At 41.3% G+C, this 27,227-nt stretch overlaps 1 protein-coding gene and 1 pseudogene across 1 annotated transcript; both read right to left on the bottom strand.

Moving 5' to 3' along the window:
- Nucleotides 1-1,322: 1,322 nt before the first annotated feature.
- Nucleotides 1,323-3,715, bottom strand: LOC115422581 (microfibril-associated glycoprotein 4-like). Its single transcript, XM_030138961.1, has 6 exons — nucleotides 3,667-3,715; nucleotides 2,990-3,145; nucleotides 2,605-2,643; nucleotides 2,435-2,531; nucleotides 2,116-2,283; nucleotides 1,323-1,961 (listed from the first exon to the last, which is right to left on the bottom strand). The coding sequence occupies exons 1-6, from the start codon at nucleotides 3,670-3,672 to the stop codon at nucleotides 1,711-1,713; spliced, it is 717 nt and encodes a 238-aa protein (XP_029994821.1). The 5' UTR covers nucleotides 3,673-3,715; the 3' UTR covers nucleotides 1,323-1,710.
- A 2,476-nt stretch (nucleotides 3,716-6,191) lies between these two features.
- Nucleotides 6,192-23,190, bottom strand: LOC115422482 (angiopoietin-related protein 1-like; annotated as a pseudogene).
- Nucleotides 23,191-27,227: the final 4,037 nt, after the last annotated feature.

Genomic DNA, 27,227 nt, shown 5'->3' with positions numbered 1-27,227 from the left:
TCACAACTTCCTCCTCCTTAACAGTGACAAAACCAAAGCCATCTTGATTGGCACCCCACATCAGGTCCAGTCCTCCTCCATACCCTCCATCTCCTTCTCTAACCAGACCATACCACTCTCAACCTCTGGAACAAAGCTTGGTGTGAAACTGGACCCACACCTCACATTTGAAAATCACATCAAACACCAGTTTAAAACCTGCTTTTTCCACCTCCAGAAAATCTCCAAACTCCGCCCCTCTCTCAGTGTTACAGATGCAGAGAAGCTCGTCCACGCCTTTGTCTCCCCAAGGCTCGACTACTGTAATGCCCTTCTTTATGGGATCCCAAAAAAACAGCTGCAAAAACTTCAGTCCATTCAAAACAGCGCTGCCAGAATCCTCAAACGGACCCCTAAACAAGAACATATCAGTCCCATTTTTCATAACCTCCACTGGCTACCAATCCCCTTCAGAATTACTTATAAGACCGCCCTCATCACCTTCAAGTGCCTCCTTAATAACACCCCCGATTACCTCAAGGACCTGTTCAACCCTCACACCTCCACTTGTAGTCTCTGGCCCCATAGCACCAACCTCCTCCTCCCCCCAGAACAAAACTTCAGACCATAGCTGACCAGGCCTTCTCCTCTGCCCCACCCCCATGTCTGGACCTCCCTCCCTGACCACCTCAGAGCTCCTCAGTCACTGGACCCCTTCAAAAAGGGGCTAAAAACATTCCTGTTTAGACAGGCTTTGTATGGGCCACCATGATGCTCTGTTTTATTCGCCTCATCTTTTATTCCTGATAAAGTATTTTTATTGGGATTTTATTTCTTGTTTTATTTTTGTATTGGACTGTTTTTTCTCTGTAGCACTTTGAGATTCTGCTGAATAAAAAGTGCTTTATAAATGCAATTTCTTCGTCTTCGTCTTCTTCTTCTTCTTATTATGATTATTATATCGCATTATACATTACATCAAAGTAAAACAGCAATAACGGCTAACGTTAGCATCTGAGCACTTCTTGGCAAACGTTACTGTCTGACATTATTACATGATACGATGGAAAAGGCATTAATTCTGTAAAATTATCAAAATAAGTTGCTGACTACACAAGTACTTGAGGAGAGGGCGATCTACTTTTTAACCTTTAATTTTGTCGGCATGTATCATCACTGATGCGCAAATCTTGTGTGTTTTTAGAACTGTGGTAAAAGTACGGAGTTACACTTACAGAGTGAACTTTTAACTTTTTGCTTAAGGTACAAATGACATAAAAATGACTGATCTCAGGTCTTTCCTTTATCTGTTCTTCGAGACAGAAACACATCAGAACACATCATCCTCATGTTCAGAGTTTATTGTCATCAAACAAAAGATAAAGATTCAAAGATCAAGTTACAGTCTGAGGTTTCATGTATGCTTTGGATCAGTCAGTCTGATGGATCTCAGACAGCACAGACATCTAGTGGTGGAACGTAGTCATTGCAGCAGAGTTACAGTCAACCACACGTCATTCGATGGGAACTCCTCCTGTCTAATCATTCCTCTACAACAACAGCTGTTTGATCCAGACTTTACACCAGCAGCTGCTCATTAACACACACTCACACTCAGACAGAATCAACAAGGAAATAGGATCATTTGAACATTTAATCAGACTCTATGCATCTATTTGTTTTGGCAGATTAAAGAACTGCTGATATCTGCTGTGAAATCATCCTGGTCGTCTACACAGGACGGATCTTCATACTGAGGGCCTTCAGGGAGTAGTCATAACCCTTCCAAGGCTGCCACTCCACTCCAACAGCATAGATAGTACCATCAGCCCCCCAGCGATAAACCCCATTGGGGTTCGCACTGTGACACTTCTCATACCAAAATGCCCCGAGGTACTTTTTGGCACAGTTTCCGGTCCAACCATCCTGGTCATTGTCGAAAGTGGAGAACTTCCTTCCATTGTGGCGACTCAGAGCATCTCCTGTAGAAACACAAGTATAAAGTGTGTTTACATTTACTGTAAATATCATCTGAAGTTTGATCGATCTGCTGTGTATTTTCAGCTGGACTGATGGAACCAGTTGTGGTCCAGATTACTTCAGCCATCATCAAGGACCTGATGTCAACTACCTCACCTGCTCCTCCATTAGTGAATCCAGACACGCTGAGTTTATATCCTTGACATTCACTACCAAGAGAGAACTGGGAGTAACCAGCCGACACTTTTTGTCCCTTAAAGTCTTCCATTTCAACCAGCAGCTGATGTTTTTGACGTCGTGTCAGATAGTGGAGGACATCAAGACCTGAAAACACAATTTGTTTACAGTCAATGAAATCAGCATTTTGAGGAGTCTGAAACTCTGGTGTCAGTCCTGGTTGTGAATCAGAACAAGTTTGAACAGTTTGACATCAGTGAGTTTGATGAAGTCACATGACAGTTTAGTTTCATCTCACCGAGCCAGTGCTCTCCAGCAGTGTCACCAAATCCTATCTTGTACTGATCCCAGGGCCTGTAGAAGTTCACAGTTCCATCCATCCTCCTCTGGAACACCTGAAGGAACCACATGGACTTCACTCAACTGATAACATGTCAGCTGGTGTCCAACTGCAGGTCAAATACTCACCGTCCACCCTCCTCCATCTGTGTCCATGTCACAGTAAACCTGCACACAAACACACTCATTAACAGATGTCCTCCTTCAGTTCCAACTCCATCCACACGTTCTCCAACCTGGATGATGACTACTGCTACTGCTCATACAACTACTGCTCTACTTGTACTGGTTTAGGCAGAAGCACCTTCACATGAGGGACCATCTTTGAGCTGAGTCCTCCATCTTACTGGAAGTCATAGAAAACAACATGACAAAGTGTAAAAACCTCTGTGATGTGGTTATGGACCAATAGGAACACAGATAACCAGCACAAGTTCCACATGTTCTTTAAGATGCTGTGTAATTTGATGCAGACCTGACTGTCAACCTGTGTTTATTCAACGTTCTAAATCACCTGGACAGCAGATCTTTCCCCTTTGGGGTAGATGGTGTACACTCCACTGTGCAGACTTTTGTCCCGGTGACGAATGGCACTGCAGTCCACTGGTGGGACCAGGTCTTTGCCGCAGGTCAACACTGGGGCCAGGAGGATGAAGACCACTGGAACCAGCTGGAACAGACATATTCTTACAATAAAGTGGAGGAGAACCTGTGGTTTTCCACAGTGACCAATAAGACCAGAGTCTACACAGAGTCATAGAACTGGACTCACATCCACTGACTAGAACTTTCTTCTACTGTTCTGTTGGACGGAACCAGGAACAAACACAAGTGAAAAGAGGAGCTGCATATTTTCTACATAAAATATTTGTTTTTGGAGATGTGTGGTCCTACCAGGACAGACAGCACATAAACACACATACGTAAAAGACGTACAGGTTCCTGATCTGTTGTTTTCTTCCATATGGATCATGAATGCTTCAAAACTCAAACTCAGACTTGGTGTGCGGATGATCATAACAGTTCAGTTCAGACCTGGATGAATCCTAAACCAGCAGCCACCTCAGTGCTGTTTGGAAACCCATTTAGATGCTTCAAAGGCCAGTTCAAAGTCCAACTATTCATCATGTCACTCACTGATAAAGAGTCAAAGAACTTTAGGATCTGTGAAACTGGGACTCTGAAACCTACCTTCATTTCTCAGATTTCTGATGCAAATCCTGACGTGTGTGAAGCTCTGAAAACACAAAAACACATTTAGAAATCCAGTCAACTCATGTGGAGAACCAACACGAACCAGCTGATGATGTGAATGAAATTCAGCTCTGAGGTTCAGAGTCCTGAATTCATGTTCATCATTAGTCATTAATGGTTCAGTCCAGGTTCATTATGTCTTTAACAATAATTCACTATAGTTTCTAGATGTTGCCTATAGATGAAACTCTTGTCAACACAGACATGGTTCAGTTGGTTGACTAGTGGAACTAAATGTTCAGATAATATAATGTCTAGACTTTGAATCAGAGCTGAACCTGTAAATATGACATTAGTGAGTTATAGAATATGACACAGTCCAACACTAACACAGTCAGGACATTAGGACAAACTAAATGTTCACAAACATCACCGATAGGTTTTAGAAGTTTAGCTGAGTTTGTAAAAAGCATCGACCAATTAAAACCAAACAGACGGTAAAAGATCACAGATGTGATCATGTGATGTTTCCTGTGTGGAGACGTACCTGTCTGGACTCACCTGGACTCCACCTGAAGATGCTTCACAACCTCAAAACATCACCACTTATATCTGCAGAACCACTGGTGATGTAACACCGGTCCGACCAATCAGAATCCAGTACATTCACATGGACATTTCCAAGAAGCAGGTGCTGATTTATTGAAACAAACACTGATTGTGAGGTAGAGCTAGGTGTCATCTGCGTAGCAATGAAAGTTGATATTGTATTTCTGGAATATGTTGCTGAGAGGAAGGAGGTAGATGATAAAAAGGAGGGGCCCCAGTACAGAACCCTTGGGCCACCTGAAGTAATGGGGAAATGGTGGGATGTGAAAGATTTCATCTGAGTAAACTGAGTACGGCCTGAGAGGTAGGATTTAAACCAGTCTAACGAAGTGTGGGTGACACCAATGGAAAATAATCTACTGAGAACAGTGTTGTGACAGATGGTATCAAAGGTCGCACTCAGGTCAAGGAAGATGAGAATGTTGAGTAAACCAGAATCTGCTGCCAAAAGGAAGTTATTGGTGATTTTTATGAGTGCTGTTTCTATTGTATGAAGGGGCAGAAACCAAACTGGAACTGTCCGTACAGGTTACTGTGAGATAAATGGGAATGAAGTTGAATAGCTATTGTTTTCTCGAGAATTTTGAAAATGAAGGATAAATTTGAGTTAGGACAGAAGTTATTAAAGTTGGCTGGATCAGCACCAGGTTTTTTCAGGGTTTATATTTGTACTTGTACTTTGGACATCTGATGCCGTCTCAGCTGCCTGTCCCCTCACAGTAAAAACCATTTATGGCCTTGTGGTGTCCCCTGAGGTCGCTGGACAAAATTCATCCACTCTGGATGTCGCTTCTGTTTGTTTCATTGTTCACCGTGTCAACAATTTAGAAGTCATCAAAATCTTGTCTTGATGATCAAACTGTCCCCAAACTGGGACCAGGACTGGCAGCTTTAGTCCCCTTTCCGTTCTCTTCATCCTCTTCCTACTGAATCTTCAAATGTCTGAATTTCGGATGCCTATATTAGAGGTGGACTGGATGGTTTTTGGGTCTTTACCAGCTCTCTGTGGACCACATTCAGTTACTGTCATGTGCTGCAGTGGTGCACAGTCGTCTTTTCTAATTCTGTAAACATTCATCACTGACCTGGAACAGCCAAATCCACCGGTTTATGCAAGACACCGATTAGGTTGTGATTTTTTTGGAAATTCTGGTGGAAATCTTCCTTATGTTTTAATGAGGTCAGAATGTACACCACACCAGTTGGTCTGTATTGTTAACACTCACCGCCAACACCAAACTTATTTACACTAAGGCCACATTTCCACTACGTGGAACCAGCACGGCTAAACTCGACTCAACTCGGTCTTTTTGTGTTTCCATTAAAGAAAAGAACCTAGAATCTGGTACCCGATACTAGTTTTTAGTACTCGCATGACCCTGGTTCCAAAAAGGTGAAGAGATACTAAAATGTGACACATAAACACGGCAGACCTCTGATTGGTCAGAGAGTTGTCTCTGTGTCATTGTATCATCAATGTGTGACACACCATTAAAAAAAAAAACAGATTTGGATGATTACAGGAAATATACCGGTAGGCTAATCCATGATGACAGCCCGCAAAACTACACCATGGTCAGTCAAGGAGGTCCAGACATTCCTATCCCTGGTGGCCGATGAAAAGATTCAGCGTGAGCGTGAGCTTGACGGGACAACAGGCAACAAACGACTTTATCAGCAACTCTGAGCAGACATCAAAGAAGTTACGTGCAGGGTCGCTATGACGTCCAGGTCCTCTAAAGTTGGTAGTATCCTGTAATGGAAACAGTCTCCAGGAATAGTACCTAGTACCTGAGTCAAGTCAAGCTGGTAACATGTAATGGAAACGCGGCATTAATGAATGTGTTCTGGTCGAAACGGTGGGGCAGTGGATAGCATTACACAACGTCCAACTGACATAAAAATGACTGATCTCAGGTCTGTCCTTTATCTGTTCTTCAAGACAGAAACACATCAGAACACATCATCCTCAAGTTCAGAATTTATTGTCATTGCACAAAAGATAAAGATTCAAAGATCAAGTTACAGTCTGAGGTTTCATGTATACTTTGAATCAGTCAGTCTGATGGATCTGACACAGCACAGACATCTAGTGGTGGAACGTTGTCATTGCAGCAGAGTTACAGTCAACCACATGTCATTTGATGGGAACTCCTCCTGTCTAATCATTCCTCTACAACAACAGCTGTTTGATCCAGACTTTACACCAGCAGCTGCTCATTAACACACACTCACACTCAGACAGAATCAACAAGGAAATAGGATCATTTGAACATTTAATCAGACTCTATGCATCTATTTGTTTTGACAGATTAAAGAACTGCTGATATCTGCTGTGAAATCATCCTGGTCGTCTACACAGGACGGATCTTCATACTGATGGCCTTCAGGGAGTAGTCATAACCCTTCCAAGGCTGCCACTCCACTCCAACAGCATAGATAGTACCATCAGCCCCCCAGCGATAAACCCCATTGGGGTTCGCATTGTGACACTTCTCATACCAAAATGCTCCGAGGTACCTTTTGGCACAGTTTTTAGTGTAAAGATCCTGGTCTTTGTCAAAAGTGGAGAACTTCCTTCCATTGTGGCGACTCAGAGCATCTCCTGTAGAAACACAAGTATAAAGTGTGTTTACATTTACTGTAAATATCATCTGAAGTTTGATCGATCTGCTGTGTATTTTCAGCTGGACTGATGGGACCAACTGTGGTCCAGATTACTTCAGCCATCATCAAGGACCTAATGTTGACTACCTCACCTGCTCCTCCATTAGTGAATCCAGACACGCTGAGTTTATATCCTTGACATTCAGTACCAACAGAGAACTGGGAGTAACCTGACGAAACTCTTTGTCCCGTAAATTCTTCCATTTCAACCAGCAGCTGGTGTTTTTGACGTCATGTCAGGTAGTGGAGGACATCAAGACCTGAAAACACAATTTGACATTTACAGTCATTGAATTCAGCATTTTGAGGAGTCTGAAACTCTGGTGTCAGTCCTGGTTGTGAATCAGAACAAGTTTGAACAGTTTGACATCAGTGAGTTTGATGAAGTCACATGACAGTTTAGTTTCATCTCACCGAGCCAGTGCTCTCCAGCAGTGTCACCAAATCCTATCTTGTACTGATCCCAGGGCCTGTAGAAGTTCACAGTTCCATCCATCCTCCTCTGGAACACCTGAAGGAACCACATGGACTTCACTCAACTGATAACATGTCAGCTGGTGTCCAACTGCAGGTCAAATACTCACCGTCCACCCTCCTCCATCTGTGTCCATGTCACAGTAAACCTGCACACAAACACACTCATTAACAGATGTCCTCCTTCAGTTCCAACTCCATCCACACGTTCTCCAACCTGGATGATGACTACTGCTACTGCTCATACAACTACTGCTCTACTTGTACTGGTTTAGGCAGAAGCACCTTCACATGAGGGACCATCTTTGAGCTGAGTCCTCCATCTTACTGGAAGTCATAGAAAACAACATGACAAAGTGTAAAAACCTCTGTGATGTGGTTATGGACCAATAGGAACACAGATAACCAGCACAAGTTCCACATGTTCTTTAAGATGCTGTGTAATTGGATGAAGACCTGACTGTCAACCTGTATTTATTTAATGTTCTCAACCACCTGGACAGCAGATCTTTCCCCCAGGGGGTAGATGGTGTACACTCCACTGTTCAGACTTTTGTCGTGGTGATGAATGGCACTGCAGTCCACTGGTGGGACCAGGTCTTTGCAGCAGGTCAACACTGGGGCCAGGACGATGAAGACCACTGGAACCAGCTGGAACAGACATGTTCTTACATTAAAGTGGAGGAGAACCTATGGTTTTCCACAGTGACCAATGAGACCAGAGTCTACACAGAGTCCTAGAACTGGACTCACATCCACTGACTAGAACTTTCTTCTACTGTTCTGTTGGACCGAACCAGGAACAAACACAAGTGAACAGAGGAGCTGCATATTTTCTACATCAAACATTTGTTTTTGGAGATGTGTGGTCCTACCAGGACAGACAGCACAAAAACACACATACGTATAAAGGCAAAGACACACCAACCCGACTGCCGATTGTCGCCAGAGAGGTAGCCCGACTTATCAGTCGGCTCTCATCTACCCGACCCGGTCAAAAAAGTGTGAAGAACACACCAAATCGACTACTGACATGAGCGTACATTCTGCGTTTGCGCGAGACGTAAAACCGGGAATGACAGAACATCTCTCTCAACCAAAAGAGAGCTCACTGTCGTCAGTCATTGCTGTCAGTGTTCAGTAGTCCAGAAGGGTTAGAGTTGTTGTACTCTTTGAACAGATGGTTAGTAATTAGAAGATCCTGGTGTTGTCAGCTCTAGGGCTTCAACTAGTTGAAGAAGAAAGATGTTGCAGGTGAATACTGAGGAGAAATCGCACTATGCTAACAATGCTAACAGTGTTCACTTATGGAATGAATGAATGAAGTCCATATTCAGCACTGACTGTCATTCATTCAGATCCGATCTGAGCAGTGAATGGACTATTCTAGAAGACAATAATGGTGTGCAGTACCTTGGCAGAGCTAGATTCACATGGAAACTTCTCCTTCACTCATTCACTAGTCCAGGGCTATCCCTCCACCAATCAAACTGGTCGACTGGTAGTGGACGGTTACACATGTTGAATTGGCCAAAAAGACTGGAGACAACATTAACGACGGCCAATCGTAGAGAACACACCAAACAGACTCATGTCACAGACCTCACTAGACTGACCGACAATATCCGACCGCCGAAATCGGGTTGGTGTGTCTTTGCCTTAAGACATACAGGTTCCTGATCTGTTGTTTTCTTCCATATGGATCATGAATGCTTCAAAACTCAAACTCAGACTTGGTGTGCGGATGATCATAACAGTTCAGTTCAGACCTGGATGAATCCTAAACCAGCAGCCACCTCAGCGCTGTTTGGAAACCCATTTGGATGTTTCAAAGGCCAGTCCAAAGTCCAATTAGTCATCATGTCACTCACTGATAAAGAGTCAAAGAACTTTAGGATCTGTGAAACTGGGACTCTGAAACCCACCTTCATTTCTCAGATTTCTGATGCAAATCCCGACGTGTGCGAAGCTCTGAAAACACAAAAACACATTTAGAAATCCAGTCAACTCATGTGGAGAACCAACAGGAACCAGCTGATGATGTGAATGACATTCAGCGCTGAGGTTCAGAGTCCTGAATTCATGTTCATCATTAGTCATTAATGGTTCAGTCCAGGTTCATTATGTCTTTAACAATAATTCACTATAGTTTCTAGATGTTGCCTATAGATGGAACTCTTGTCAACACAGACATGGTTCAGTTGGTCGACTAGTGGAACTAAATGTTCAGAACATATAATGTCCAGACTTTGAATCAGAGCTGAACCTGTAAATATGACATTAGTGAGTTATAGAATCCGACACAGTCCAGCACTAACACAGTCTGGACATTAGGACAAACTAAATGTTCACAAACATCAGCAGTCACTTTTCCATTGGACATCTGCACAGAACTTTACTGATATTTACTAAATGTCAAAAAAAAAAAAACAGAAGTGCGTAATGTTGGTTTTTCCATTCAATCCCAAATGTGCTGATTAGTGTCTTTCTTCTGGTAGATGTCAGTAGAAGTCCTTCCTTAAACATGAACAGAAATCTGTGTTGTTTAGAATCTAGAATGCTCATTACCCCTCTATCTCGTACGAAATTCTAAAATGATTGGGTTTCCTCATGTGTCCCCTAGGTTTGGGAATCTTATTTGTAAGGCCGATATGATACACATCTCAATACAGCGTCTCCGATCCGATATATTAAAGATACATGTGTGGCATCTCACGATACGATATGATTCACACCCAAATCACGATACAGAGTGATTAAGCACATTCTGATTGAACACATTCATTCTGGTAAAAAATATGCAGTGGAATTCAATGAACTAATTATTTATCTAATAAAACCATTACTTTTCCGTAAGCGTCTTTAGTTCAGTTTCAGAACACGTGCCTCACATACAGTCAGTGAAAAAGTTCGGACTTTGTTTCCAAAGTTGTTTCTCTGTTTCTAACACTCAACTTCTTACTCCCTCGATGAATCCATTTGTAATGTAATGTATTTGTAATGAAGGTAAAACAGAAAAAGGTTCTGTCACTTTAAGAGACACCTGCACAAGGTATTCTGGGATGTACTGTTAGATATGTATGTGACTGTTTAGGGAAGTATCTGTGGTATGTACTGCAGTATTCAGTACAGCTGATATAGTAAAAAGTACACATTCAGAAAGCACATGTGGTCACCTCCTTCTATGTCTGTCACATACACATACAGTATTCAGGGGCGGAGCATGTGCCCAGTGCATTGGCGGAGCTCAGACTGTTAGTGTACAGTGTACACATCCACAAATCTGCGGTGCACGTTAATGTGGGTCTGAAGCAAAGAAAAACTTCACCCAAATAAAGAGTAACTCTTAAATGCAAGTAAAAATATATTCTATTGAACGGATTGAATTTTATCGATACAAACATTCAGTAACCAATACATCGTAATATCATTCCAAACTTTTCATTCACTCGCAGCTTCTCTACTAGTGCACTGGGATCAAGCACGTGTGTGTTGGCATATCAATACGTATTGGATAATCTTTCCATCCCTAGTGTCCACACATACTGACACGTTTGGTTTAAACTCTTCTTCTTCTCTTGTTGTAACATCTGTCAACATCCGTTTTTTTCTTCTTCATGTGACTCTAGTTGCGTAAAAAGGTCTTTCCATTACAGTTTTGTGTGATATACTAATTTCGCTACACCCGAAAAAACATTTCTTGCTATCGGAAATCTTTTCATCGAAAAACGAGTTTTGGCAAAATTGTTGTTTGTCCATTAGGAAAATTTTTATTTACAAGTTACATTTGTGTAATTTGAAGGTCAATGGAAAAGAGACTACTAATCGGTTTTAGAAGTTTAGTTGAGTTTGTAAAAAGCATCAACCGATTAAAACCAAACAGGAAGTAAAAGATCACAGATGTGATCATGTGATGTTTCCTGTGTGGAGACGTACCTGTCTGGACTCACCTGGACTCCACCTGAAGACGCTTCACAACCTCAAAACGTCACCACTTATACACTCTAAAAAATGATTAATAGGCTCAACATAAAAAAATTGAGGTAACAATTTCCATTAATCTTTTTAAGTTATTTCAACTTGGCAAATTGCTTAAATGCGACAAGACTTCTCTAGTTAAGTAAACTCTATTACTTTAGTACAAACAACATGATTTGCCTTTTACTCTACGAGCTTAATAAAGTTGAACCAACTTAATTTTAATTGTGTAAAAACTACTCCATTTAGTAATATTGACTTATTGTTTTACTTTTATTCTACTCAAAAATGTTCATACAAGTAGTTTCTTTAATTTTTTGAGTTGGTCTAACTTATTTCTGTACATCAGAAGAAATTCCACATGGAAATTCCACTTATATGACTGACCCGTTTAATTCTCTGTGCAACTAACTTACTAAATTTGTCTATATGTTAATATCTCAAATGTACACAGTACTATTATTCTCATGTTCTTGCAGATATTAATTTATATTTCTTAAGCAGTGGGAAGTTACATTAAGCAATATGACTGCAATTAACAATAAACAGGACAGGCACTGTTTGGCCTATGGCTCTGACTCATGGTGCAGTTCTATAAAAATAAAAAAAAAAAAACACAAAAAGGCCAATAAACATTAGACTGCACACATTAACTCAAAATTAACACCAACATCACAACCCTGCTGAACCCCTGCACATAAAAGAACACGTTTTCAACAATATACACAATACCCACAATGCAATGCAGCAAATACACGACAATATATACTACAATTTTAAATTAGAAAGGCGTAAAATGTGTATTATTCAGTCCTTGAATAATTAAAACTACTGTTGCAGAAACAAAGCTAAATTCTATAAAGCCTTAAAGTTTGGTAAAGTTCTGTGCAAAATCATGTTTCTCCCTTTTTTTCTGTGCTTCCCTCCTGAATCATTTTTTAGAGTGTATCTGCAGAACCACTGGTGATGTAACACTGGTCCAACCAATCACAATCAAGTCCTGTCTCTGTACACTTGGGGCTATATGACCCCTCCCTCAGTGTATATGTATACAAGCAAGGAATCAATGAACATGTGAATGTAAAGTTGGAGATTATTACTTAAACATGAGCTGTAATTAAAAATAAAGTTGTCCTCCAAAGAGGGGTGGTGGTGGGTTTAGGAAAAAGAAAGAATCCAGTACATTCACGTGGACATTTCCAAGAAGCAGGTGCAGCTTTATTGGAACAAACACTGAAACTCAGTAACAACAGATCATTGATCCCATCTGATATGATCTAATCTGACATCGTACCAATATAAAACTGATCTGATGTGACTTTACTGATCAATATCACCAACAAACGGACAAAAAAGCGAATGTTGTTTTTTCTTTAAACTGGGATATTCATCCTACTACAGTTTACATTTGTACTTGTACTTTGGTCATCTGATGCCGTCTCAGCTGTCTGTCCCCTCACAGTAAATACCATTTATGGCCTCATGGCATCCCCTGAGGTCGCCAGACAAAATTCATCCACACTGGATGTTGCTTCCGTTTGTTTCATCATTCACCACCTTAACAATTTAGAAGTCGCCAAAATCTTGTCTTGACAACTGAACTGTCCCCAAACTGGGATCAGGACTGGTGGCTTTAGTCCCTTTTCCGTTCTCTTCATTCCCTTCCTATTGAATCTTCAAATGTCTGGATTTCGGATGCATACATCAGAGGTGGACTGGATGGTTTTTGGGTCTTTATCAGCTCTCTGTGGACCACATTCAGTTACTGTCATGAGCTGCAGTGTGCACAGTCGTCTTTTCTAATTCTGTAAACATTCATCACTGACCTGGAACAGTCGAATCCGTCGGTTTACGGAAGACACACATTAGGTTGCAGTGTTTGTGTTGGAAATCTTCCTCCTGTTTTATTGACATCAGAATGTAGATCAGACCAGTTGGTCTGCACTGTTACAAAGTTATTTACATGAAAGGAATCTGTTCTTCCAGTAAGAAGCTGCTGGGTAAACTCAGGATGTTTTTTGCTGCCTGTTTTTCACTATTCTTTCCATTCATCTCATACATTGAGCTGTCACAAGTTGATAACCTCCACTTCCAACTAGGGGCCATTTGGCCTCAGGGGCCAAAAAAAACCTTTTTGGGAAAAGCTTCTTGTGAAATGATATAATTGTGTGACCGGTGGTATCGTCTCTGCATTGTGTTTCTTACTGGTGTGATGTAGAATGGGCCCACAGGACACAATGTTGTGATTGGAGGAGGAAATAGTACTCACACTCAGTTTATTCTGGCAATATGCAAATTAAAACACAATTAGTCCTGACTGTGGTCCAGCCCCAAACTATAATGAAACAGACAGCGGTTAGCATGCTCTCACACACACACTTAGTTTACCAGTCAAATGTATATGTAAGGGTAGAGACTGCGATCTGGCAGGATCGGAGTTTCTACCGGTAGAGACTCCGATCGGAGTCTCTACTGGTAGAATCGCCGATCCTACCAGATCGCAGTCTCTACCCTGACATATATACAGTCAATTAGTGCTGATACTCAATCTACTCGATTACTGTGTAGACAACAATATTGACCCTTTGCACTGATGTCACAGTTATCATGTGACTAGGGGTTCAGCCCATGGTGGACGGCAAAAGCAACACAACAAACAAATGAATGAGTGACGGATTATGGCTACCAGCGCTGAAAATAAAGTTTTGGAGTTGTCCTGCGAAGTGACTCACCTTACTGGACGGCAGAAATAACGCTATTTGGAGCAGCTAGCGATAGCAGGGCTAGCTACCAACCCGTCTCCCTCCTGATGTGTTTACGAATCTGGCAAAATCCTCCAGTCTACCGGAGTTTAAAGCACACGATATGTACCATTCTGTTTTAAATGGAGTGTCCCCATACACAGGTGCTGATCTAAAAGCATACAAAAGTCTGGATGTTACCAGTTCTTAGTCTCAGGTTAGATTACCCAGTTGCTGTACTGCGCTCACAGCAGAGGAATGTATCTCATAATGGTAAAGGAGAGATACAGCTAACGTTAGCTAGCTAGCTGTGTATGTTTTTAACGTGTTTCCCCCAGCATGCCATCTAAACTCAAATAGACTGGAACCAAAAGCAGCTCTACTGAACTAACACTGTGTAATAATGTTAGTGTGTGTCATCAGTAGCCTACAGTATTAGCTCTGTTGTTGAAGTGTCTGCCTTTCTACTATCTACACACAGTCATATGTACAGTTCCACCACTAGAACATATGGAACAACATCAGGGCAATAACAGTAGGACATAGAACATAGTGGAGCTGGTCCAAAGGCAGACACTACAACAGCAGAGCTAATGTTGAAGGTACCGATGACAGCCACTGGAACAGAGTGGCTCATAGTAGTTAACCCAGTCTACCACCTAGCTAGCATTCAGTGTAGCTAATATGCTATGGACAAAAACAGAGCCTGTTCTATCTGTAATATCAGGTCCATCAGATCCAGGCTCTGTCTGGAGTCCAGCTGAAACCATGGATGGAACTGTTGTGTGCAACCACTGGACGTGTAAAGCATGGCCTGATCACAATCCAGGGTACCAGAAAGGGTGCACATATAAATAAAAAATAATAATGCTCAATCAAAAAATCAGACAGGCCATTTTATTTGTCTGATATTTCTCTTTTAAAGTCCAAAATATTTTTGTATTATGGTGTGTACTAAAAATTTGGCAGGCTTGTGCCCCTGTCAAATCAGAAATTATTGGGTGTACAGACACTCCAGCCTAATAGCCTCCATATTTAATGTCTACAAAGATATACAAATGTTTCAGCACTCAGGATAATCATGCATTGTTTCTTGCATAAATGTCGTGTCCAAAGCATGCGTGCTGAAAAATTCCATATATTGACAGAAACAATAAAATTAGACCCACATATTTTGAATATGGTGTACGGACACTACTTGGTGTAGGGACTCTACAAGATTGGAATGGAAATCTGTCTGACCACATGGTCACATCTCTGTTAGATCTGTAACTAAGTCTTCCTGGTACAGGAGGAAATAAACATTTGTGAACAAGTTATAACAATATATCTATAAGGCATATATGCGATATTATTGATGGAAGTATATTGGTGTACGGACACTACATGAATTTTGGTGAACAACGCACCATTGAAAACATTCGGTTCAACATAAACATCCGTTTGACACATTGTTACCAAATTTTCTGCAGCCAGGGAGCAGACCAAAATCTGTCTAGTTGTGCATATTTAGTCCTAATAATACTGAAATAACAGGTTCCCATTCTGTTATTACAATTAAAGGGCTGTAAAAGAAGGGTTTTCAGAACAAAATGGTTGATTGTCTTAATACTGAAAATAAGAATTGATAATCAAACAGCTGTTCAACAAAAATGATCAATAAATGAAAAGCAATGTGATGTGTGTATTTTGGAATAAAAAAGACACAGGAGTTGAGTAGTAATTATTTATTGTGTTATAAAACATTATGTACAATAACTTTGCTCTCTTACAACAATAAAATTGTGCACGTTTTCACGCTCATTGGGTCGCCATTTTATCAGTTTTTATCTGATTTTCTTCAAATTTGGAGGACTGCAAGATCTAGTAATAAGATGGACAAAGAAACATTTTGGGAATGGTGTTGGGGGATCTTTTTGCAATACTGATTAATAACTTCTGCAAATACACTTGTTCACCTTGATTGTGATCAGGCCAAGCAGGGTTAAAAACAAACAAAAACGAGAACGTTCAGATCAAATTCTATATTAGCCGGTTTGCCGTCCAGTGTGCAGTCCGACACTTCCACCGTCTGTCATGGCGCTCGTTTGCGGCGTGAACAGAGCGTGACGTGCAAAGCATCAATAGATAAAATTAGATGCCAAAAAGGAAAATAAAATCATGGGGAAGGGGAGGAACCCGAATTTAAATTGGGGTACCCCTGGAGATACACGAAGAAGACCAGACATAAACCAACGAAGAAGAGGGTGGAGGACCAAAGAAAACACAGGACTACGACTAAAACAATACCAGGTAACAACTAGTTTAAAAGAATAATCAAGAATAATTACAAAAACAGTATTATTATTCGAATTAATGAATGTATAGTTTGTAAATATCTTGCACCACAAGGGGCCACTACTTCCCAGTTTATCAGAATTTAAAACTACTATAACGACTATGTTACAGTTACATATATTAGGGAATTGCAACTGCATAAATGGTCAGATAAGTCTGAAATTTTGCAGGGTGTATCCTGACACAAAGGGGAAACTATCAGAGTAATATTCTGGGGTTTACAGCCTTTCTATTTTCAAATATCACCCTCAGGATAAGGTTCAAGGTTCCTTTATTTCTACCCGTGGGTAAATTTGTTTTGCAGACAGAGTGATTGCTTTTGGCATTACAACAACAAAACACACATTAAACCTGTTCAGCAGGTACTGGATCGAGTGTCAAGACAAAAAGTGCTCAGTGTTCCATCACTCATCAGGATAGCAGCATGGATAAGTAAAAGACTAAAATAAATAAAGAAGATCAAATAAATAAAAACAAGATGCGATAAAACACAACAAAAAAACCTCAAGAAGATAAAAACAGTCTGGGATAAAAACAAGGATAAGAACATAAAATTTCCCTTGTGTTACTGTTTTTTTATGTTTTAGTTTTAATTAATGTCTGTTTTTTGAATGCTAACATCAGCCTGAACAGGGACTACAGGTGGAAATTAGCACTAGTGCTAGAACCTGGAACACTACATTAGGGATGTAACGATAACTGGTATAATGATAAACCACGGTAAAATTTCCGACAGTTAGTATTACCGTTTGAATTCTAATTATTTCGATAACCATGTTCGATTACCGCATCTAGAAAACTCACGGTACTGTTCATTTTCTGAAGAAGCAGCGGCACTCCAGGTGTGTGTGTGCAGTTTGTAATGTTTGGCCTCTGAAAACATGGCAGAAGGAACCTGCACGGACAGAGCTCCAGAGATTCGGGGATAGGGGCTCCCGCACGGACCCGGTCCATCGGAGTGCGCACACAGACCCGGTCACAGTCAGTCCGACTGCGGGTCGGTCCGTACAAGCACGTGCACGGACCCGGTTCGTCCTAGCAAGTGAGCACACAGACCCGGTCCGCGCTGGTGTTAACCCCTCCCCGGCCCCCAATGATTCAGAGGAACTGGACCACAGGACACGAACCAGGAGTGAACCACTCCAGTCTGGATCAGATCAGCCTTACATGTTTTAAAATCCTCATTCTTTCAGAATATTTACATTTGTTCATTAAATAGTTCAGACTGTGTTTCACTTTCTGTTTGTGTGTACAATAGTGGATATGTGTGACACTGGGAATGATTTGATCTGGAAAATGTTCAAACAAACTCCACTCTGACCTGTCCAACTACTTTTTTTCCACACTCAAAAACACCTCAGGAATCAAAAGGAGAACTGATAAGGAATTGGATTGATAAGCAGAACTGATAATGGCATTGATATTGATCAAATCCTATCACTATCAGTTCCACCCCAGGTGCAGATGTCTCTCGTGTCCATAAGGTGTCATCATAAATCACATTTGTATGTTTGTTGTTTACATGTTATTACTTGAATGTTTCTGCAACAGAAAGTACATTGTGCACGTTCCTTTATTGTTTTTGTTTTTTTTTTCAAAATACAACTTGGTTAAATTATTTCAGTGTGTGTATCAGTACTTTTTGAACATTTTGAACACATTTCAACAATACCATGATAATAATGATAACCGTGATCATTTTGGTCACAATAACCGTGATATGAAATTTTCATATCGTTACATCCCTACACTACATCTGTCCTTTTTAAGGTTAATGTATATTGTGCATTGTCCCTGTCTAAATAAATAAATAAAATGAAATGAAATGATATGAAAAACTGATCCCATCTGATATGATCTAATCTGACATCATACTAATATGAAACTAATCGGATGTGACTTTACTGATCAATATCACCAACAGAGAGCATGTTGTTCTTTCCTTGATATGGCATATTCATAGGGTTTACATTTGGACTGGTACTGAGGTCATCTGATGCCGTCTCAGCTGTCTGTCCCCTCACAGTAAGACAGGAGGGACCTGTAGAGGACAGGAGGGACCTGTAGAGGACAGGAAGGACCTGCAGAGGACAGGAGGGACCTGTAGAGGACAGGAGGGACCTGTAGAGGACAGGAAGGACCTGCAGAGGATAGGAGGGACCTGTAGAGGACAGGAGGGACCTGTAGAGGACAGGAGGGACCTGTAGAGGACAGGAAGGACCTGCAGAGGATAGGAGGGACCTGTAGAGGACAGGAGGGACCTGTAGAGGACAGGAGGGACCTGTAGAGGACAGGAGGGACCTGTAGAGGACAGGAGGGACCTGTAGAGGATAGGAAGGACCTGTAGAGGACAGGAGGGACCTGTAGAGGACAGGAAGGACCTATAGAGGACAGGAAGGACCTATAGAGGACAGGAGGGACCTGTAGAGGACAGGAAGGACCGATAGAGGACAGGAGGGACCTGTAGAGGACAGGAGGGACCTGTAGAGGACAGGAGGGACCTGTAGAGGACAGGAGGGACCTATAGAGGACAGGAAGGACCTATAGAGGACAGGAGGGACCTGTAAAGGACAGGAAGGACCCCTCAGTTAAATGCCCCCCCAGTGGACAGTCCACCACACCCTCCATCAGTCAAACCCTCTGAACTCCTGCTCCTTGTTTCTCATATTCCCATCTGTATATTTCCTTTATTCTAGATCCTGCAGATGCTGTAGATGTTTCTTCCATCTCTGCTACAGTTTTCCTGTTCAATATTCTAGTGTTTCTTTGTAATTTTGCATGTTATCAATATTTTTCAGTGCGTATTTTCGGTACAATTTTTGTCTGATAGTTTTTTTTAAACAGCTGTTGAACTGGTTTTCATTTTTCGTGTGACAGTGACAATAAAATACTTTTTCTAATCTTAAAAAAAAAAAAAAAAAAAAAAAAAAAAAAAAACAGGACAGCGTCCATGCAGATTCAGGACCAGGTCAAACCGTACTCACATTCCAAAGGCCTGGTGAGGAGGAGGAGGAAGCTGGTCCTGGACTGGCCTGATGTGGACTGGCCTGATGTGGACTGGTCTGATGTGGTCCACAGGGATCCACAGACTGGGAAGCATCAGGAACGAAGGCCCTGCAGTGTGGAACACCTTCAGACCACGTGACAAACTGGACCTGAAACACTGGATCACTTCATGTTTCAGTCCGTGAACGTGGGCTCAGTGCTGGGAACACAAACCACATCACAAACGGGTCCAACTGCACAACTTTTTCTCTGTTATCATTGGACGTATCTGTACAGATGAAATGAAGCTGTTTGTGTTCAAACCAGTGTTCAAATAGTTTTGGATTTTTCATTATAGTTTAGTTTTATTTAGATTTGACTTTTTTTTCTCTAATTCAGTTAGTTTTAATTCATTTTTAGCGCAGGTTTGATAGTTTATATTAGTTTTCATTTTTTTCTAAATGCTTAGTTTTAGTTTAGTTTTAGTAATAATTTTACTTTGTCATATCTTTTGTTTTCCTCGCTGTCGTATTCACATAAATCTCATACAGGACTCTGCTGCTTTACTTTCCATGTTTCCAGGTGGAGTTTGGACCAGAAGATGACTGTAAACGACAAGTGATGAGAAGTGTTGTACGGTGCCACTAGCTAAAATTGCTAGAGCAAAATATATCAATTTTGTATCAATCCAACATTAAAAAAGAAAAAAATTAAGGGAATTTTATTCATAGTTTTTATCTGTTTTAGTTAAGTTTGTAAACACACAATACAGTTTCAGTTAGTTATCATTTTTTTCTTTCAATTATAGTTTTTATTTATTTCAGTTAAGGAAAAAGTTTTTTCAATTCTAGTTTTTGTCATTTCGTTAGTTTTCATTAACGATAATAACCTTGGTTCAAACTGTCAATGAAATACATGCTCAGTTTGTATTTTCCAAACATAGTTTTGTCTCAGACACAGATTACATGTGAATGTTTGTGCAGGAAACCGTCCTTTAATGAGGTCAGAATGTTCACCACACCAGTTAGTCTGCACTGTCAAGACTCACCGCCAACACAGAAACAACTGTATTTACCATAAATGAAGGTGAACAGAAGCTGCTCTGGGATTCTGTTCCACATCCTGTGTGTAGCTCTGGTCACAACAGACACGCTTCCTTTAAAACTGGCATTTATTCTTCTACAGAGCACAAACATATATATACATATGCTTAAATTAATAATATACACGGAACAGCTGAAAGCATGAATGTGTGAATATAAACCAAATATTTATTCATTCATTTTCTGAACCCGCTTTATCCTCACTAGGGTCATGGGGGTCACTTGGAGCCTATCCCAGCTACTTATGGGTGAAGGTGGGGTACACCCTGGACATTTCACCAGTTCAACATATAGAGACAAACAATCGCTCTCACATTCACACCTATGGGCAATTTAGATTAACCCATTAACCTATCAGTGCATGTCTTTGGATGGTGGGAGGAGCCAGAGTACCCAGAGAGAACCCACGCAGACACGGGGAGAACATGCAAACTCCACACAGAAAGGTCCCACCCCCCGTCGACTGGTGTTGGAATTGAACCCAGGACCTTCTTGCTGTGAGGAATGAGTGCTAACCACTGCACCACCGTGTCGCCCTAAACCAAACATGCTGGAAATAAATAAAAAACACACCTGGTTGGCCTGTTGTCAGTTCCTTCGTACTCTTTCCTTCCATTGTGCTGCAGTAACACAATGGAACACAGACTGGTTCAAACCTTCTGTTTTTGGTGGAAGAACCCTCAAATGGAATCTGAGCAGGTTGAGTGAAGTACACAAACAGTCCAATAAAAAGAGGAAAAGACCTCATTTTCACTGAAAAAATGCAAAATGGAGACAATAAGATTAAGGTAAATGGTGATAAGTCACTTAAGAAAGGTTAAATAGAGAGACAAATTCATTTTGGAATTGACACAAACGTACCACTGAGTCTGGACGACTGAAATCTAAGAGATTTATAAAGAAGGATTCAACAAATCAATAACAAGTATCGTACAACAACAGGTATCACCATTTATTCTAATATTATCCTCTGAATTTTGCATTTGAAAATCATCTTTTTTTCTAGGTTTAATTCACTGATCGTGTAGATGTTCATAAAACCTCTGAGTATCGCGACATCGTTCCAAACTTTTCATTCAGGTTAACATAACATTTCTGTCTGACTCTGAAACTTTTAAAAACATTTAAAAATGTAGAAATGATTTTTAGTATCTTTCCTGACACAATTCATGATGTCATATGACACATTCACTCTTCTTTAGTTTCTTGGTATTTTTGTAATATTCTTTATCAGCACATTTTGAAAAAAGACAATTCTTTGAACCTCTGCAGGAAGTTCATGTCTTCCTATTTGCTTCTGCATTTTTGATCAAGGGGAATCAGACACACGTGACAGTCTCTGGAGGCGTTTTTGGTATTTTCTGACAGTGGTTGTTTTCTTTGTCAGCAAAATCTTTAATTTTTGAATTTCTCGATTTAATTTGGAGTTCTCCCATTTTAGTTTTCTTTGTCCTGAAACATTTGTCTGAAACGATAATAACAAATGACATTCTAATTACATTTAAAGTAACCTATGACTATTTTTCACCTTATCAGAACATGGTCTAAAAAGCTTAGTCACACTTCTTCATCAATGAGTTATATTTTTCAAGAAATGAGTATTTATTATTAGTCCTGTAACGGTACACGTACCGAACCGTTTCGGTACACACCTGTTCGGTTTGGTACACAGCTGTACCAAAACGACACAGTATGATGAGAAAAAGAAAAAGGAACGAAAGACATTGTTCGATGCGGAACTTTAAATCCGCGCAAGTTTCACACAGACATATTGAAGGACGCACACATTGACCCAAAATATGAAATAGCAGCTGATATAAGGTTAAAAAAAAACAAAAAATATGATGTGAACCTGGAAGGAAGAGACTGAAGACCCTCCACCATCAGTACAGTCTAGTTTGGATCAGTTCAGGTTCAGGTGAAAGACAACAACGAGGAAAGAGATGGTGATAATGTGACAGGTTAAAATGCCTTGGCGCATTATTTTTTTGAAATGTTCTTCATAGGTCATTAATACATTTATTTGTTTTCAGTTATTATTATAGATTTATATGTGTTGTTACTGAACTGCACAGGTAGTGTATAATTACATTTATATTTAATTAATAAGGGAAAATATAGGTTTATATAATTTAATTTTACATTTAAAAAATAGTAATTAAAATCGTTACATATTTTGTTTAAAAATTAAATGCATTTAGAAAAGGTTTTATTTAAAACAAGTAAAATACAGTTTGTTTGATGTTTCATATCTGTTTGATTTATACTGTCTGGAAGGAAGTTGTTGTGCGCATGTGCACAGTGAAGGTGAGTGTTGTAATGGCGGCTGTTAAATAAACAGCGTACGAGTGAGAAAAACGCAGCGTGATCGTTGTTATTTCAACACCACATTCAACGCAGTCATCTCCCTCGAACGTCCGGGCGGAGAGCGCAACATTTTGGAGGCACCGCTGGGATGTTTGGCCTGAGTATTATCCGCCAGCAGTAAGTGGAAGCTAGCGCCGAATATCCCCCAACAAACCCAGCGTCAGACAGAGTGGCGTCGTCGGTCCTCGTGGCTTTTTCTTCATGTGCTCCGGTTGTATCTCGGTGCGCACAACCACCACTAGAGAGCGCCGTAAGTCCATGAAATTAATGAGCTCACGTTGAACTGTTAATGCCTACATCGTAATGGAGTCGGAGCTGGAGACTTTACAGTTGGAAGTCAAAGGTGCGCTGTTTGAACTGAATGTTGGACAGTTATTGAAGTTATGTACTGAAATACAAATACCTGGACTGGGAATAGAACAGCTTAAAGGCAAGACTCGAAGCCAGCTAATTAGCATGGTCACAAGCTACATCGAAAGAGATGAATTAGCTGAGCTAGAAGATGAAGGAATGTCTGATTTGTTGAATATTAAGGACCTGATTGAAAATATAAAAGTGGCCGAGCTAGAATTAGCTGAACCAAGTGACAAAGGTGAAGATAAACACAGAGAAGAGCTTCAAAAAGAGGTAAATGCATTACGAACAACACTCCAAGAAAAAGAAGATGCTATGCAACAGCTACTGAGTAGAAAGCTAAGTCTACCTAACGCACCGATACAGGAAAAAATCACAGCGCTCCCAGACAGTGCTGCATGGCGTAAAGACTTTAAGATATCTGGACAAATAGGTGAGCCTGGACAAAAAGATAAGCTCACATTTTCTAGTTTGGCCAGACAAATTGAATGTGGACTCAGTAAAGGCTACCATGAGGATGAGATCATCGATGCTGTGATTCGCGCCATCACACCAGGTCTGCAGTTGAGGAGCTACCTCGAAGGGAAAGGAGACCTCACTCTACCTGCTCTGCGGAGAATCCTCAGGTCCCACTACCAGGAGAGAGGAGCTACTGAATTGTACAAGCAGCTCTCATCTGAAGTACAAAATAGTAAAGAGACTCCACATAACTTTCTTCTGAGAGCTATGGACCTTCGCCAAAAGATTCTCTTTGCATCTCAGGAAGCGGAGTCAGGTTTGAAATATGATCCTGCTTTGGTCCAAAGTTTATTCCTGCATACAGTTCTAACAGGGTTACAGAGTGACAATGTAAAGAGTGACATGCAGCCTTTCCTCCTTCAGACTACCACATCAGATGAAGTATTGTTAGAAAAATTAAATACAGCATGTGCAAATGAAAAAGAACGACAGGACAAAAAGAAAAATGCTGCTCCACGAGTGACCACAGTTAACACTGTCCAGTCAGGTGACACACCAACTACTACAGAGAAGAAGACCGTCTCGAAACAAAGCACTGTTACTCTGCCCCCTGAGCTCCTGTCAGAGATTAAAGAGATGCGGTCAGAAATGGTGCTTTTAAAGGACCTGCGGGCTGAAATGTCCCAAATCAGAGAGACTATGCAGAAACCCATGGCCGCTTCACAACCCACCAGCGGAGAACCTGAACATCTACCCGACCACTATTCTGGACAGGTTTTCACTCCACGTCCATCGTACCAGATGGATCCACCAGCCAGACACTACTATACTCAGCGCTCCCCAGCAGCTCTTCAGCAGTACCATCCAGCACCAGGCCCTGGACCAAGGAGGGGGACAGCTCAGTTCCAACAGCGGTTTGCTCCTCAGCGGTACTACATGCCCCGCCCACAGCCCAGGTGTTATTCTTGTATTCAGGCAGGTGAAGAGTATTGTCAGCATTGTTTTAAATGTGGGAGTAGTGAGCATTTTAGAGCAGGCTGTAGAGCACAGAACCCAGTAAGACCAGCGAGGGGTAGTTCTTTAAACTAAAAGGGGTCACCTCAGCGGGACGTGGTGTGACCACAGACACAGATAGGTCCCAGTGTTACGGTTGTGCTATGAAAAGTGAGACTCTGAGTTTAAAGTGTTGTTCAGTATGTAAAAGTGCCCTTTACTGCTCCAAAGAATGCCAAGCACAGCACTGGCCCATACACAAAACTGAATGTAAGCTCCACAAATATGGTAGTTCTCATAAGAGATATAAACAGTCATCTGTTAAACACACAAATAAGAGACAGTGTAATAAAGGCAATCTACCTTCAGTCAGGGAGTTAGTTGGGAAGAAATGTCTTATTCGATGCTTTTTGGGTAACAAAAGGGTTGAGGCACTTTGGGACTCAGGGTCACAGGTGTGTGCTGTAGATGAGTTATGGAAAAGAACTAAGTTACCTGAGGTACCACTGAAGAGTGTGAATGAGCTTATTGACCCCAATGATACTCTTAATATTGTGGCAGCTAATGGGACAGATATGCCTTATGTAGGATGGCTTGAGGTACCATTTAAACTTACTGCCAATGACTCTGAGCTACTTATACCAGTTTTAGTACTAAAAGGTAACCAGCAGCAGTGTCCTATTATAGGATTCAATGTGATTGAGCGTCTTGTGTTAGACAGCCTCTCAGATAAGACTGACATAGGGGAAACAGAGAAGCTTTTAAAATCGGTTAAAGTAGCATTCCCCCACCTTCAGAATAACAAAGCAGCCACCTTCATAAAAGCAGTTAGTGCGGGACAAGTGCATGAATACAGTGTAAAAACAACAAATGAGAGAGTCACTATACCTAGCCATAGCTCACTTTTTATTGATTGTAAGGTGCAGGCTAAGCCCTTTAGAGAAGATGTCTCATTGATTTTTGAACCGAGTGAAAATCCACAGTGGCCGGACGGCTTAGAGTTTTGTGACACATTGGTCTCAGTTAAGGCAGGTTCTAGCCCAAAGATAGTTGTTAGTGTCCAGAACCCCACCAACCATGACATCACACTATCAGCAAAGACTCTTATTGGTACAGTGCAGTCTGTAGGGTCTATCTATCCAGCTAACATCTTCAAAAGAGACCTTCCTTCTGCCGTTATCAATGAGGTTCGCGTCCAGGATGCGACAGGCTGCACCCCCACCAGCGAGCAATGGGACCCTCCCGTTGACCTGTCTCATCTGGATGAAGACAAAAGAAAGACTGTTCAGCAGATGTTAAAAGAGGAATCAGCATCATTTTCAAAGACAGATGATGACATAGGATGTGTGACAAATCTGCAGATGGACATTTTGTTAAAAGACACAGAGCCAGTTTCAAAGACATACCTCTCTGTATCGAAGCCACTGTACAGAGAGATGAAAGACTATTTACAGGACCTGATAGCGCAGGGGTGGGTGGAAAAGTCGACTTCCTCCTATTCCTCCCCTGTAGTCTGTGTCAGAAAAAAAGATGGTACACTACGCTTATGTATTGACTACAGAGAGCTGAATCGGAAGACACACCCTGACCGACACCCCATCCCCCGGGTACAGGACGTGATGGACAGCCTGGGGGGTAACACCATCTTCTCGCTTCTGGACCAAGGTAAAGCGTACCACCAGGGGTTCATGTCCAAGGAGAGCCGACACCTGACCGCCTTTGTGACCCCCTGGGGCCTTTATGAGTGGATCAGAATCCCTTTTGGGCTCATGAATGCACCAGCAGCGTTCCAGCGGTGTATGGAACAATGTCTGGAGGGACTACGGGATGAGGTATGTGTCCCCTATCTTGATGACATTCTTGTTTTCAGCAGAACATTTGACAGCCATGTTGAGGACGTCAGGAGAGTGCTGCGACGCCTCAGAGAAAATGGAGTAAAACTCAAACCCCGAAAATGTGACCTCTTCAAACCGGAAGTGAGATACCTCGGCAGGATTGTTTCTGCTGAGGGGAGTAGGATGGATCCGGCAGACACAGTGGCAGTGCGTGCCCTGAAGAACAAGCAGCCAGGTACAGTTGGTGAGCTTAGAGCCATACTGGGACTACTGAGCTATTATAGACAGTACATCAAAGATTTCTCTCGTATTGCTAGCCCCTTGTATGACTTACTTAAAGCCCCTTTAAATGTTGACACCTGGCAGCACCAAGGAAAAAAATGGACAGTGAAACAAAATAACAGTGTGCCTTCCAATACACCTATTCAGTGGAGTGATGAGCATCAGTCAGTATTAGAGCAGTTAATAGACTGTTTAGTTCAACCTCCTGTTCTAGGTTTCCCTGACTTTGCACAGCCTTTTATTTTACACACAGATGCTTCTAACCAGGGTTTAGGTGCCGTGTTATATCAGAGACAAAATGGCAAACTCTGTGTGATAGCCTATGGTTCTCGGACTTTAACTGCAGCTGAGAAAAATTATAACTTACACTCGGG

This window comes from Sphaeramia orbicularis, chromosome 7 (genome assembly GCF_902148855.1).
Source record: "Sphaeramia orbicularis chromosome 7, fSphaOr1.1, whole genome shotgun sequence".
In the NCBI taxonomy this organism is placed as follows: Eukaryota; Metazoa; Chordata; class Actinopteri; order Kurtiformes; family Apogonidae; genus Sphaeramia; species Sphaeramia orbicularis.
This window is presented reverse-complemented; position numbering and strand designations above follow the sequence as displayed.